Source organism: Helianthus annuus, chromosome 9 (assembly GCF_002127325.2).
Source record: "Helianthus annuus cultivar XRQ/B chromosome 9, HanXRQr2.0-SUNRISE, whole genome shotgun sequence".
NCBI classification, from domain to species: Eukaryota; Viridiplantae; Streptophyta; class Magnoliopsida; order Asterales; family Asteraceae; genus Helianthus; species Helianthus annuus.
Genome location: NC_035441.2, coordinates 16,026,592 through 16,038,606, shown reverse-complemented (window position 1 = coordinate 16,038,606; position 12,015 = coordinate 16,026,592). Strand labels below are relative to the sequence as shown.

At 36.2% G+C, this 12,015-nt stretch overlaps 2 protein-coding genes across 2 annotated transcripts; one reads left to right on the top strand and one right to left on the bottom strand.

Moving 5' to 3' along the window:
- The first annotated feature begins 1,870 nt into the window (after positions 1-1,870).
- Positions 1,871-5,047, top strand: LOC110877230. The gene is made up of 2 exons (XM_035977346.1): positions 1,871-3,611; positions 4,490-5,047. The coding sequence occupies exons 1-2, from the start codon at positions 3,255-3,257 to the stop codon at positions 4,739-4,741; spliced, it is 609 nt and encodes a 202-aa protein (XP_035833239.1). The 5' UTR covers positions 1,871-3,254; the 3' UTR covers positions 4,742-5,047.
- An 847-nt stretch (positions 5,048-5,894) lies between these two features.
- LOC110875320 (probable protein phosphatase 2C 51) lies at positions 5,895-7,633 on the bottom strand. Its single transcript, XM_022123518.1, has 2 exons — positions 7,369-7,633; positions 5,895-7,021 (listed from the first exon to the last, which is right to left on the bottom strand). Exons 1-2 carry the CDS (start codon positions 7,631-7,633, stop codon positions 5,895-5,897), a joined length of 1,392 nt encoding a protein of 463 aa, XP_021979210.1.
- Between the last annotated feature and the right edge of the window lie 4,382 nt (positions 7,634-12,015).

Here is a 12,015-nt window from a genome sequence, read left to right as displayed (position 1 = left end):
ACCATCACACCCTCCACCGCTGTCTTCCACAACGAATCTAACCTAAGTATTTTAGGAAACACAAACCCTAAGACACTTCACTTTCAGCCGACACCACAAGCTTCCCTCTCATTCCCCTTTATTCTCTAATCTTATCTTTATTTTATGATCATATACACACCCCCAATTGTCTGAAACACAAATCATCTAACAAAAATACAAAATTTCCAACTCCAATCTCACTCTCAACTGTACATTAACCCCATAATCCACCCTCCACTCTCTCGATTTCTACCTGCAGCGGAGAGGCGCCGGTGGTGCACAGTAACCCCATCATCTTCATCTTCATACACACAAATAAAACCCATAACATCTTCATACACACAAATAAAACCCATAACACTCCTCCCACACCCCCACCCGTGTCTTAGATCGACCAAAGAGAGAAATAATTCGAAGGGGAGAGGAGCCGGTGGTGCACAGTGACGGCGGGAGACAATGATGATTGATGATTTAGCGTCGCCGCTCATCGGCGGCATTAGTGATGGAATTTTGTGCTTTTCACCTCTGATTTAGTGCAAGATGGTTCTGGTGGAGGTCCGAACAGCAACAGCGACGGTGGGTTGGACGATGATGATTGATGATTTAGCGCCGCCGCTCATTGGAGTTTCGAGTCGAAACAGCAGAAACCCTAGGATTTCTTTGGTTTTTTTTGTGGATGATTGATATTTGTTTTGTTTTTTGAAATGGATATAGAAGGAGGAGAGGGTAGGGTAGTAGATAGGGATAGATTGGCCGGAGTACGACCGGAGAACGGCAGATGGTCGGAGAAATGGATATAGAAGGAGGAGAGGGTAGGGTAGTAGAAAGTGGTGGTGGTTGATCTGATGTATGTGTTTATATATATATATAGGGTAAGGTTCATGCGAGAACCACCTTTATTGCGAGAACCGCGAGAACCAATGTGAACACAAGCTAAAATAGCTAAAAAAAACCTAAAAAAAACCCTAAAAAAACCTAACCCCCACCCCCCAAAAACCTAAACCCCCCACCCCCCCCCCCCAAAAAAAAACCTAACCCCCCCCCCCCCCAAGCTAAATGCTAAAAACTAAAACCCTCAAAAAACCTAAAAAAACCTAACCCACCCCACCCCACCCCCCCCCCCCAAAACCTAAACCCCCCTCCCCCACCCCCCAAAAACAAACCCCCCCCCCTAAGCTAAAATGCTAAAAACTAAACCCCCCAAAAAACCTAAAAAATCTAAAAAAATAAAAAAAAATCTAAAATTTTTTTTTTATTTTTTTACTATTTTTTATGTTTAAATCGCTACTTTTAGTAGCAATTTTTTTTTTTTTTTTAAATTTAAAAAAAAAATTTTTTTTTGGATACTAAAAGTAGCGATTTTTATATAAAAAATAGTAAAAAAATAAAAAAAAATTTTTTTTGGTGTTTTTTAGATTTTTTTAGGTATTACTGTTTGTGTTCACACTGGTTCTCGCGGTTCTCGCAATAAAGGGTGGTTCCTAACGGATCTTTGTCCTATATATATATATATATATATATATATATATATATATTAAATTTTTGAATTAAGAAAATGTTAAATGAAAAGCAAAATGACCAAAATGCCCCTGCACTAAAAGACAAAAAAGAGACATTAAAACAGTCAAAAATCAGAGATTTTGAGATTTGGACTAAAATGGCAACAAAATGCAAACCACAGGGACCCAGATGTAATAAGTTTGAGATTTGAACTAAAGTGGCAAAACTGGCCAAACCACATGGACCAAAATGGCAGTTTACTCTTATTTTTATTGCATAAAACAAATTGCGTGAATTGGGCCACTCCTCTGGACCCACGTGAACTCATATGTGGAATTGTGGATGTGTGTCTCCGTCAACTCCCACTTGCAAACGCCATTCCAGAGTTATTTCGCACAGGTCGGTACAGTTGACTTTTCACGCATTTGTATTCTTCCTTTCTCAACTTCTTTATCTACTCAATCCAATGGCGTCAGGCCAAAATCTAACAATGAGGTACGACGTTTTTCTAAGCTTCCGAGGTGAAGATACTCCTTATTCTATCACCGATCATCTCTACGATAGATTATTGAGGGCAGGACTTCGCACTTTCAGAGATAATGATGCAATCGACAGAGGCCAAGAACTGAAGCCCGAAATCGAGACCGCAATAATCGAATCGAGGGCTTCTATAGTTGTATTGTCCGAGAACTACGCCAAGTCCAGATGGTGTCCGAAATCGAGACCGCAATAATCGAATCGAGGGCTTCTATAGTTGTATTGTCCAAAATGGATATTGGATGATGTGAAGCGGTGGAGGGCAGCGTTAACAGAGGTTGCTAATTTGACTGGCTTGGTTCTTTCAGGGTGTACCAAAGCATGGAAGGCTTTACCGAGCAAAAAATATGTGAATCAACATGGTGGAGGAATTCCAGAACAGCCATTGTTGCTTTTCTTGCCCCCGTCGTTAAGGAGTTTATATCTTGCAAACTGCAATCTTGATAATAGCAATCATGATCGTGTGGTATTCCATGCCCAATCGTTATTTAACTTGAGTTTAAGGGGTAATCTATTTGAGTACATGCCTAATAACATCGATCTTAAAATGCTTCGGTTGCTAAACCTGTATTCTTGTCCAAACCTGAAGTCTCTTCTATGTCTCCCAAGTACGCTAGAGGAATTGTGTATCGATTGGTGTACATCACTAGAGAGAATAACATTCCAATCAGGTCGTTTCAGTCTGCGGGAGTTTGGATATAAAGGCTGTTTCAAACTATCTGAAATTCAAGGGCTTTTCAAATTAGTGCCCGTAGCAAAAATTGATGAAGCAGATCTGGGTCACATGCAGTGGATCAAAGCATATCAAGATCATAAGGTGGACCTTGTCGGTGATGATATTACTAAAGGCAGAGATAGGCGTATCCAGGTTATTCCTCCTAATTTCTTTCAAAACACCACACACATATACATATATAAGCACACATCTATATCCTACCTGAATATTGTTTGATGACTAAGGGGCTGTTTGTTTACCTCTTAATGACGCTCTTAATGGTTCAGACCTCTTACTGGTTTAGCACTTAATGGTTCAGACTGTTTGTTTCACGAGCAGACGTCTGAATGGTTCAGACATTTGCCTCTGAATAGTTAAGATTTATACAGAGTCTGAATGGTTAAGACCTCTAATCTGAATTGGTCAGGCATTTGCCTCTGAACGGTTAAGCATTATACTGGTTCAGCACTTAACCGTTCAGATGTTACTGGTCTACTGCAAACCCAGTGTTGATGAAGATGTTGTGTGGTTAAGCTACTGGCCAATTGGAAACATATTAGACGTTGGTGATGAAGTCACTATAGATATCTTCTGGGAGAAAGGAATGATGATAGTAAGCGGGTGTGGTGGCAGCCTTGTGTATACAGATGATGATGATGAAATTAAGGAAGAAGAAAACTGTGAAAATACCACGATGAAAGAGAAAGAAGTTATTGGAGGAGATCTGTCTGAATTCGAGGTGACCACAGGAGGCTACTATCTTTGCCGCCGTGATTTCTTTTACTCCGAGACCTCATATCGGTTGAAACTGTTGTTTGGGACAATGTTCACTATACAGGTAAGTTCTTCATTGAGATGTTTATAGATGATGTTTTTAGTCCATATTAAGCTGCAAGTATTGATTTCACTAATATCAAAATACTCAGATTCGTTAGGATGGAGGAAAACTCGTGAGTCGGGGCTATCTTAGGTGCTGAAAAGTTACATAGACGCCTATCCCAAAGTACGATATACCTTATTATTTATTTTTGGCATGGATATGTTTAATCCATTGACTGTTTTCATATAAATGAATATTTGATGTTAATAAATACATTTGGAACCGTTTCGACCCGTACCGTTTCAACCAGTACCGTAACGACCCGTACCGTTTCGACCCGTACCGTTTCGACCAGTACCGTTTCGAACCGTACATTTCGAACCAAACCGTTTCAAACCGAACCGTTTCGATCCGTACCGTTTCGACGCGAACGGTTCGACCCATGACCCATACCGTTTCGACGTGAACCGTTTCGACGCGTACCGTTTCGGCGAGTACCATTTCAGCCCGTACCGTTTCGACGCGAACCGTTTTGACCCGTACCTTTTCGAATTGAACCGTTTCGACCCGAACCTTTTTGACCCGAACCGTTTCGACGCGAATCGTTTCGACCCGTACCGTTTCGAACCGAACAAAATTGCCCCTCGATGTACAATCTCTTAAAAAAAACATTTTTAACCAACCCGTTCCGACCAGAAACCGTTTGGACCCATGGCCCGACCCGACCCGTTTGTCAGGTCTAGTATTATAGATGAAATATTCCCAAAATTTGACCCGAGAATAGTATTGTCACGATTCATGAAGTTTTTCACACTGTTAAGTGTTATCTACTAGTCTTAATGTTGATAATAAAACTCGTGATACCAGTATATAATTACACTTTGTGTATATTTCAGGAAATTGTGCTGGGAGTTGGCTTTAACAGTGAAAGTGAAATAAACAAGATAGAGAAGGCGGTATCTAGCGTTGAGGGAGTTGAATATGTTTCCACTCGCAAAGAAATAAAACGATTAATTGTCGTAGGACATGTTGATCCTATAGCAGTGGCAACTTGTGTAAGAGAATTTGAGAACATGGTTGATATTTTATCCATTAATTATGGTCACTATTCGGAGTCCAGGTCGAGGAAGAGGTTACACAATGGGTAAAGGTGTCGCCATGCCAGTAGATGTTATTGCTGGTCTGGAGTTCAACCTAGCAAAGTGCCAAAGTTGATCGCAATATTGTATCATTTCATTAGCAGGCTAGCATTTTCAGTAGGATGATGTAGTCCTACATCAATGATGTAGGAGGTTTTATAACCTAGAAATCGACTTTGGTCTAGTTTTGAATGTTTTTTCCGTTTTGTTTTCAATTATTTTTTGCCAACTCATGTTGCGGAAGTAAATAGGTCAAAACTGTAGCAAACCTCAATTGGAAGTGCTCTAAATTTATTTCATTTCTCTATTTTCGTATTCTTGGTGAGTTTCACTTTGTCGCGCATGTGTTCAAAAATCCAGATTGAACCAGACCAATTAGTGCACTTTCGGTCCGTCCAATGTCCACAATATCCTTCAAACACAAACAAGTAAGTAAGACTACAACTTAAAACAAAGAAAAACAATATGAACATGTTCTGGTTCGGTTTAGTACAAGAAGAGTTTATCGAAAACTGGAAACTGAATGCAAATTGGAATTAAAAATAAAAATAAAAAGAAAATGCATAGCTTTTGTATTTTGATATGACACTGGTTAGTAGTTAAGTTGTTTGATAATTAATTGCAACTTCTTCATTAACTTATTGAGTTTTTGTTATATACATACACACACATGTTATTTTCATGACCGTATACACATAGATAATTGCAAGAGTCGCATAAATCACCTGTACATAGTTCACTCCACCGTTTACACACATGTTTTTTTTCCAAAGTTTTTGTGTGAAGTTTGATATATTGTTAAAACTCCTCATGTCATGCAAGCCCGCTTCGTGTCTAGTGATTTTAGCTCTAAGCAAAGCGTATAGTACTTATTGTTGTTTTATTTACATGTTAATTTGATATTTTGTGTCAACATTTCATCTTATTCATAACTGTTGCTCCACAAAACCTTTAATATGCTAAAATTACTATATAGATTTGTTGAAACTAGTGTTAAGTTTAGTATTCAGTTTATTAATAATGTTGTTTTGCCAATAAATTTAGTGTTCAAAGCATATTGATCCAATTAACAAGAACTGTGTATTGTCATGTAGGATCTTAAAAATCAAATGTATATTTCAGTGTGTCGATGATTTACCAAATATCAATGCCAACCAGACATTTAGTAATAAAAAGTTGAAATAGTCAAATTACCAGATTGTCTGTCCACATAATTCTGCACTTGGAATCCAACAGTAGACAGATTCTGTAGCCCAAATGGAACTACAACAGCTGCCACATTATCCATACTTCCTCTTTCAAGAGCGGTATCAACAATGCAATCGGCTAATGAGTATAAACATGAAGGACTGTATTGCAATTCCAAGGGGGCAGGAGTATGCAAGTCCCATAATAGATCACATACGTCCTGTGTGCCCAGCTTTTCAAGAACACCATCAGAAACAGCCACCAAATAACTATCATTACCCGTCAAAGGTTGCCAATCCGTTACCTCCGGAACAGATATAACACCAAATCTTTTAAAGGGCAAATCACCAATAGAACGTGAAACAGCCAAGTGGCCATTGACTCGGGATACACCAGCCCATTCAGAGACATAACCGCCAGCTGCTTCTACTCGAGATCTTTCATCAACCCTGTCGGGATGGTGGTCCATTGTTAACTCTTTGGCAACAAAATGGGATAAGCCCTCTAATTTAAAGTTTCTATAATCTTTCATGCGTATAGAAGCACCCTCGCGTCTTCTCTTTTCATACAATCTCAATAACGTAGCTTTAGCCTCATGAGGAGATTGAAACATCTCAGAGCATAGAAAAGCCTTTGAGTCTCCAATATTCGCAGCTAAAATTTGATTATCTGCGATTAATATAACCGCTGCAGTGGAACCAGAGTTGAAGTTGTATCTAGAAGCTTCCTTACCAAATGCGGCATCAATATCATCAATCGCCTTCAACAAAGATTCCTTCAAAATTTCCAAGTGGAAATCCTCACTAAATATATTTGACAATGTAAACTTAATCCTTCCGATATGCAGCACATAATCACCAAGTTTCTCGATAGGCATTTGAGAGGCATGATTAATATAAATAGGCATTAATCCCCCCTTATTTGGTAACATTCCTTTTGATATGTTGGACAAAAAAGAAAATGTGGTATCCAAAAGAAAAGAAGTATGCAATGTGAAATACTCCAATAACATTTTTGAAGCCATCTCACTAGCTTCTGCGCCATTATGTCCATCAAAAACTGCTACAATGGCAACTGATGTGTCTCTAATACCATTAGCACCTGCAACACATGAGAAATAAACCATATGTAAAACGTCTTAATGATCATGAGAAACACAATACTATTTTCTACATAACTTCAAAAGAACCGAACGACTTGAGAAGGCAAAAATAGTTCCTAGCATTCCTACCTTGTATCTTTGTGTCGTACATGAGTATGTCGTGTAAAAACTAACTTAGTTTTCCAACTAGTGTAACTCCTAATATGAGTTATACAAAACTATTCATCGTAACATAATATAAAAGTAAGAATCGATCAAAACAATTTTCTAAAAATCAGAAGCTTGCATAGCATATTCGCGAATGAATTAACGAGTACTATAAAATAAAGAAAGCAATGTATACTACCTGGAAAGGGAATCCGGAGATCAACAATACAGAATGTGCGATCTTCCAGATATTTTCGCCGGCCCTGACGTGTGGCTGATTGACATCTCCCTATTGTAGACTGTCTCCTTAAATCATGTTTTGGTAAGCTCCATCTCGGGCATTCTGGTGACCGGAAGACCGCCGGTGCACCTCCTTCTTTATACACCGTCAAACACGTCGACGATTCGCCAATGGTATATGTAACAAACCCTAAAACGATTAAAAAGAATATAATTTTATTCATGTTAACCTCGTACACGATTCTTTCTGATCAACACGATAAGAAGCAAAAACTGGACACGACGCTTGCTTAATTCTGCGATTATACTGAACACGACGCTTTTTCTGTTTGTTAGAACTCAAAGTACGGTTAACATAATAAACTTCTGACCCTGTTTATTAACCTACGAATGTATCCTATACAGACTCAAATAGAATTCCTCTTGACTAAAGTCTTGAGCAACAACTAATTCATGCAAATAAAAATAATTAATTAAAGTTACCGAATAATTTATTATTTATTATTATTTTATTTATTTTAAAGGGTGTATAGGTAAATTACCTCAAGAAGTATTTGTAGTATTTATCATATCATCCATATACGTGTTTTAAATTTATCTGCTTATAAACTCGTGTATTGTCGGATTAAATATAAAAAAATCCCTATTATTCTAGTCTATAGGTGTTATAAACATGTATATTCTACGAGTTGAATATCGAAAAAATGTAAAACATAAAATTCTATATGATCCTTATCACACTTATACGAGTTGAATATCGAAAAAATGTAAAACATAAAATTCTATATAATCCTTATGACGCCAGTAATACTATTATAATCTTATACATTCATAATTCATTAATGTTATCACACGGGTTGAGAAAAATAATCTATAAACATAGGAAATATAAACTATAATCTTATAAAAATGTGTAATACCATTAATAAATGCAATAATATTGTAATCTTATCACACGGTTGAATATGAGTATTTGTGATGTGTATATCAATTGTTGCATAAATTATAATATTATTTAAATTTTTCGTGTGATAAATTCAATCGTTTTTTTATTTGTTTATAAGATTTCTACGGAGATGGTATATTATATATGTAAAATTATAATACTATTATATAACGTCTTTGTTATAACTATTATATATATATATATAGAGAGAGAGAGAGAGAGAAACGGGATCTGAAGAAAGCGCCCTAAAGTGTGAAAATGGTGAGAACGATTCCTGGAGGACACGTGTCGTAGGCGCTACATAACACGCGGGTGTATGATCGTTATTTCCACGTTACATTTTAAAACATTTCTTTTTTTGTTAGGGGTTTATTCCTCTTGAAACAAACTCCAAAATTAGTGAGTTATTAGTTGCTACCTCCTCTCCAAGTTTCGCGACATTTATGACGTCTTATATGGATTGCGAGTTATAAAGTAATTATGTCCATATTTTAAATTATTTGTTCTCTGATAGATATTCGTTTGAGCAATTCTTGTTAAAGAGCTGGCGTTTTAATTACCCGACTTATAATGGCGTTTATTTGTTATTTCATCAATAATATCAATATAAATGTTAGTTTTGACGTTTGTTTTTTACTCATTTCTTTGATATGTTTAATGGTCTTTTAATTAATATACTTTTGGAGTTTTTCATGTTTGCATTTGTTTTTGTTTTAATTTTTGGCGTTTTAAATATATATCAAACATTGAATTTTCTTAGATTTTTCATTGGAGCAATTTATGTGTAATGATCTGGTGTTTTTTAATTATCTATTGTTACCATGGCGTTTATATTTTTTATTTGTCATCAATGTTAGTTTTGGCGTTTGTCTTTTAACTCACCCATTAATATGTTTAATGATGTTTTTAACTATTATAATTTGAACGTTCTTTCACTTTGTTTTTTTATACATATGAAACTTTGAATTTACTCATGTCGTTTAATTTAATGTTGAGGCATTTGAAAACATGTCGCGTTTTATCGGTTTACTTTTGACGTATCACGTATCATTTTGTCATGGCGTTTTTGTTTTGTTTAGGTGAGCATGTTGCGGCCAATGAAATGATTTGTCCTAAAACTGGGAATACTTTGCACATTCCCGAGGTTACAGAAGATCTAAAGCCTAAAAGAGGAATGGTTTTTGAAAGCTTTGATGATTGTTATTCTTTGTATCTTAAGTACGCGATGGCTGGTGGTTTTGCTATCAGAAAAGGGACTGAAAAGATAAACGCCAAGGGAGAAAAACATATAAAGTATTATATTTGTACAAAATTTGCTATATATAAGAAGAAGAAGGTTGATACATTGGAACCAAAGCAGAAGGAAAGGAGTGTGCGATCCATTTTTTCTAAGAGGACCGGTTGTAAAGCACAAATTTGTCTTGAGTTTGAGGCCAGATTTTGGAAGGTGTATAAGTTTGTTGAAGAGCACAACCACGAATTTGTTGATCAGCCTGATAAGCATTTCCATCTGTCAGAACAACACCTCACTCAGCTTCAGCAACATGTTATACATAGCATGTCTGAGTTGAATTTGGGCCCGGTTAAGACGTTAAATGTTATGAAGACTGTTTTTGACGGTTTTGAAGATGTGGGTTCAAGTGAAGTTGATTTTAAGAATTATAAGAGGCAGATTAATCTGTTTATTGTGGAATACAATGCAGATATGGTTGTGAGATACCTGCATGAAAAAAAACAGTCCCAGCCTAATTTTGCATTAGATCTCAAAATTGATTAGATTGGATCTCGATTGTATAGTTTATAAACTTTTTATCTATTGAAAACATAACCAAAGAGGAGTTAGCTCAATGGTATTTTGATGTGTCAAACAGTGCTCTTTCTCATAAAGGTCGAGAGTTTGAGTTTCGCTCTAGATTAGATTTGTACATAAGTTATTTTAAAATATATATATATATATACACACACACACACACTCAGAATACAAGAAAAAGGGTTAATTACTAAAATCTCAAAGTATTAAACCTAATTGTAAGTAGTGAAAGAAGGCTTTATAGAGTGATAAGTATTCAATAACCTAAACCCACTACACCACCACCCAAAAACTAAACACCCACCCCCATCCCATCACCACCCAAAAACCTAAACACCCCCCCCCCTCCCCCTGCAAAAAAAAAAAAAAAAAAAAAAAAAAGACTACTATACCTCACAAAAAACCTAACCCCTCCCCACCCCCATCCCAAAAAAAAAAAAAAAAAAAAAAAAAAAAACTAAACAACCCCCCCCCCCACCCACAAAAAAAAAAAAAAAAAAAAATCTAAACACTCACCCCACCCCACCATCACCAAAAAAACCTAAACCCCCACCCCCGGACAAAAAAAAAATAGGGATAGGGGGTGATTGGGGGTGGGTGGGGTGAGGGTTTAGGTTTTTGGGTAGTGGTAGGTGTTTAAGGGGTTTTTTTTTTTTTTTTTTGTAGTGGGTTTGTTTATTTTTAAAAGCTTTTGTACACTTCTTATTTTAAGAAGTTTTTGTATTTGATCCTCATCTCATTTATAATATCATTATAAAATAATATTATTATTAGAAAACAATTACCAAAATACACAACTATACATTTCTATTCAAGTTTTCCATAGTTCTAAAAATGTCATGATTTATAATTTTCGTGTTCATTAAAATCTTCTTCGAAAATATAAGAAGGTACCCACTCACCGACCCTTAATTTTGTTTTTCCAAGTCTTAATAAGTTTCTTATTTTTTTAGGCCCACGAGACTTTATTACCAAATCACCACTGGCCCCATTAATTTTGTTTTTCCAATTTTTAAGGCCCACGAGACTTTATCACCAAATCACCACTGGGCACATAGCAAGGCACTATATAGACTAGAACTGAACCTAATTTATTTAAGATCTGTATATTTAACTAAAAAATTATGCATATGTAAGATTAATCATACAGGGGATGGTTCAAATGAAAACCACTTTTATTGTGAAAACTCGAAACCTAACTAAAAAAGCCTAAAAAAAACCTAAAAAACATATAATTTTTTTTTTTTTACAATTTTTTTTAGAAAAATCGCTACTTTTTATATTTGGAAAAAAATTTTCAAAAAAAAAAAAAATTTGGTTGTACTGCACATGCGCACTAATACGGAAAGCCTAAACCACTTAACCCACCCCCCACCGACACCCCCCCAAAAACCTAAACCCCCCACCCCCCCCCCCCCAAAAAAAAAAAAAAAAAAAAAACTAAATTCACCCTCCCACCAAAAGCCTACCCCCCCCCCCCCAAAAAAAAACCTAAACCCCCCCACCCCCCACCCTCCCGAAAACCTAAAACTAAACCCTAAACATAAACCCGAAAAAAACCTAACCCCCCCCCAAAAAAAAAAAAAAAAAAAAAAACCTAAACCCCCCTTCCCCCACACCCAAAAACCTAATCCTAATCCTAAACCTCCAAAAAAACTAACCCTAAAAGCTAAACTAGACTCAAAAAACTAATTTTAAGCATGTAATGCACATTGTAGTACATGTTATATTGCACATGTGCACTACTATAATAATAGTATTGAAAACAAGACGACACCATAAATCTTTTTTTATGTCATAAAAAATATGCTCGAATATACTTGAATGAAAGATAAGAAAATTTGTGATCT

Excerpts from the sequence above, each read along its gene's own strand:
- LOC110877230 (XM_035977346.1), top strand. The coding sequence starts at position 3,255 with ATGTTACTGGTCTACTGCAAACCCAGTGTTGATGAAGATGTTGTGTGG. Across the intron at positions 3,612-4,489 it reads GGACAATGTTCACTATACAG|GAAATTGTGCTGGGAGTTGG; the intron begins GTAAGTTCTTCA and ends TGTATATTTCAG.
- LOC110875320 (XM_022123518.1), bottom strand. The coding sequence starts at position 7,633 with ATGAATAAAATTATATTCTTTTTAATCGTTTTAGGGTTTGTTACATAT. Across the intron at positions 7,022-7,368 it reads TCTCCGGATTCCCTTTCCAG|GTGCTAATGGTATTAGAGAC; the intron begins GTAGTATACATT and ends CATGTGTTGCAG.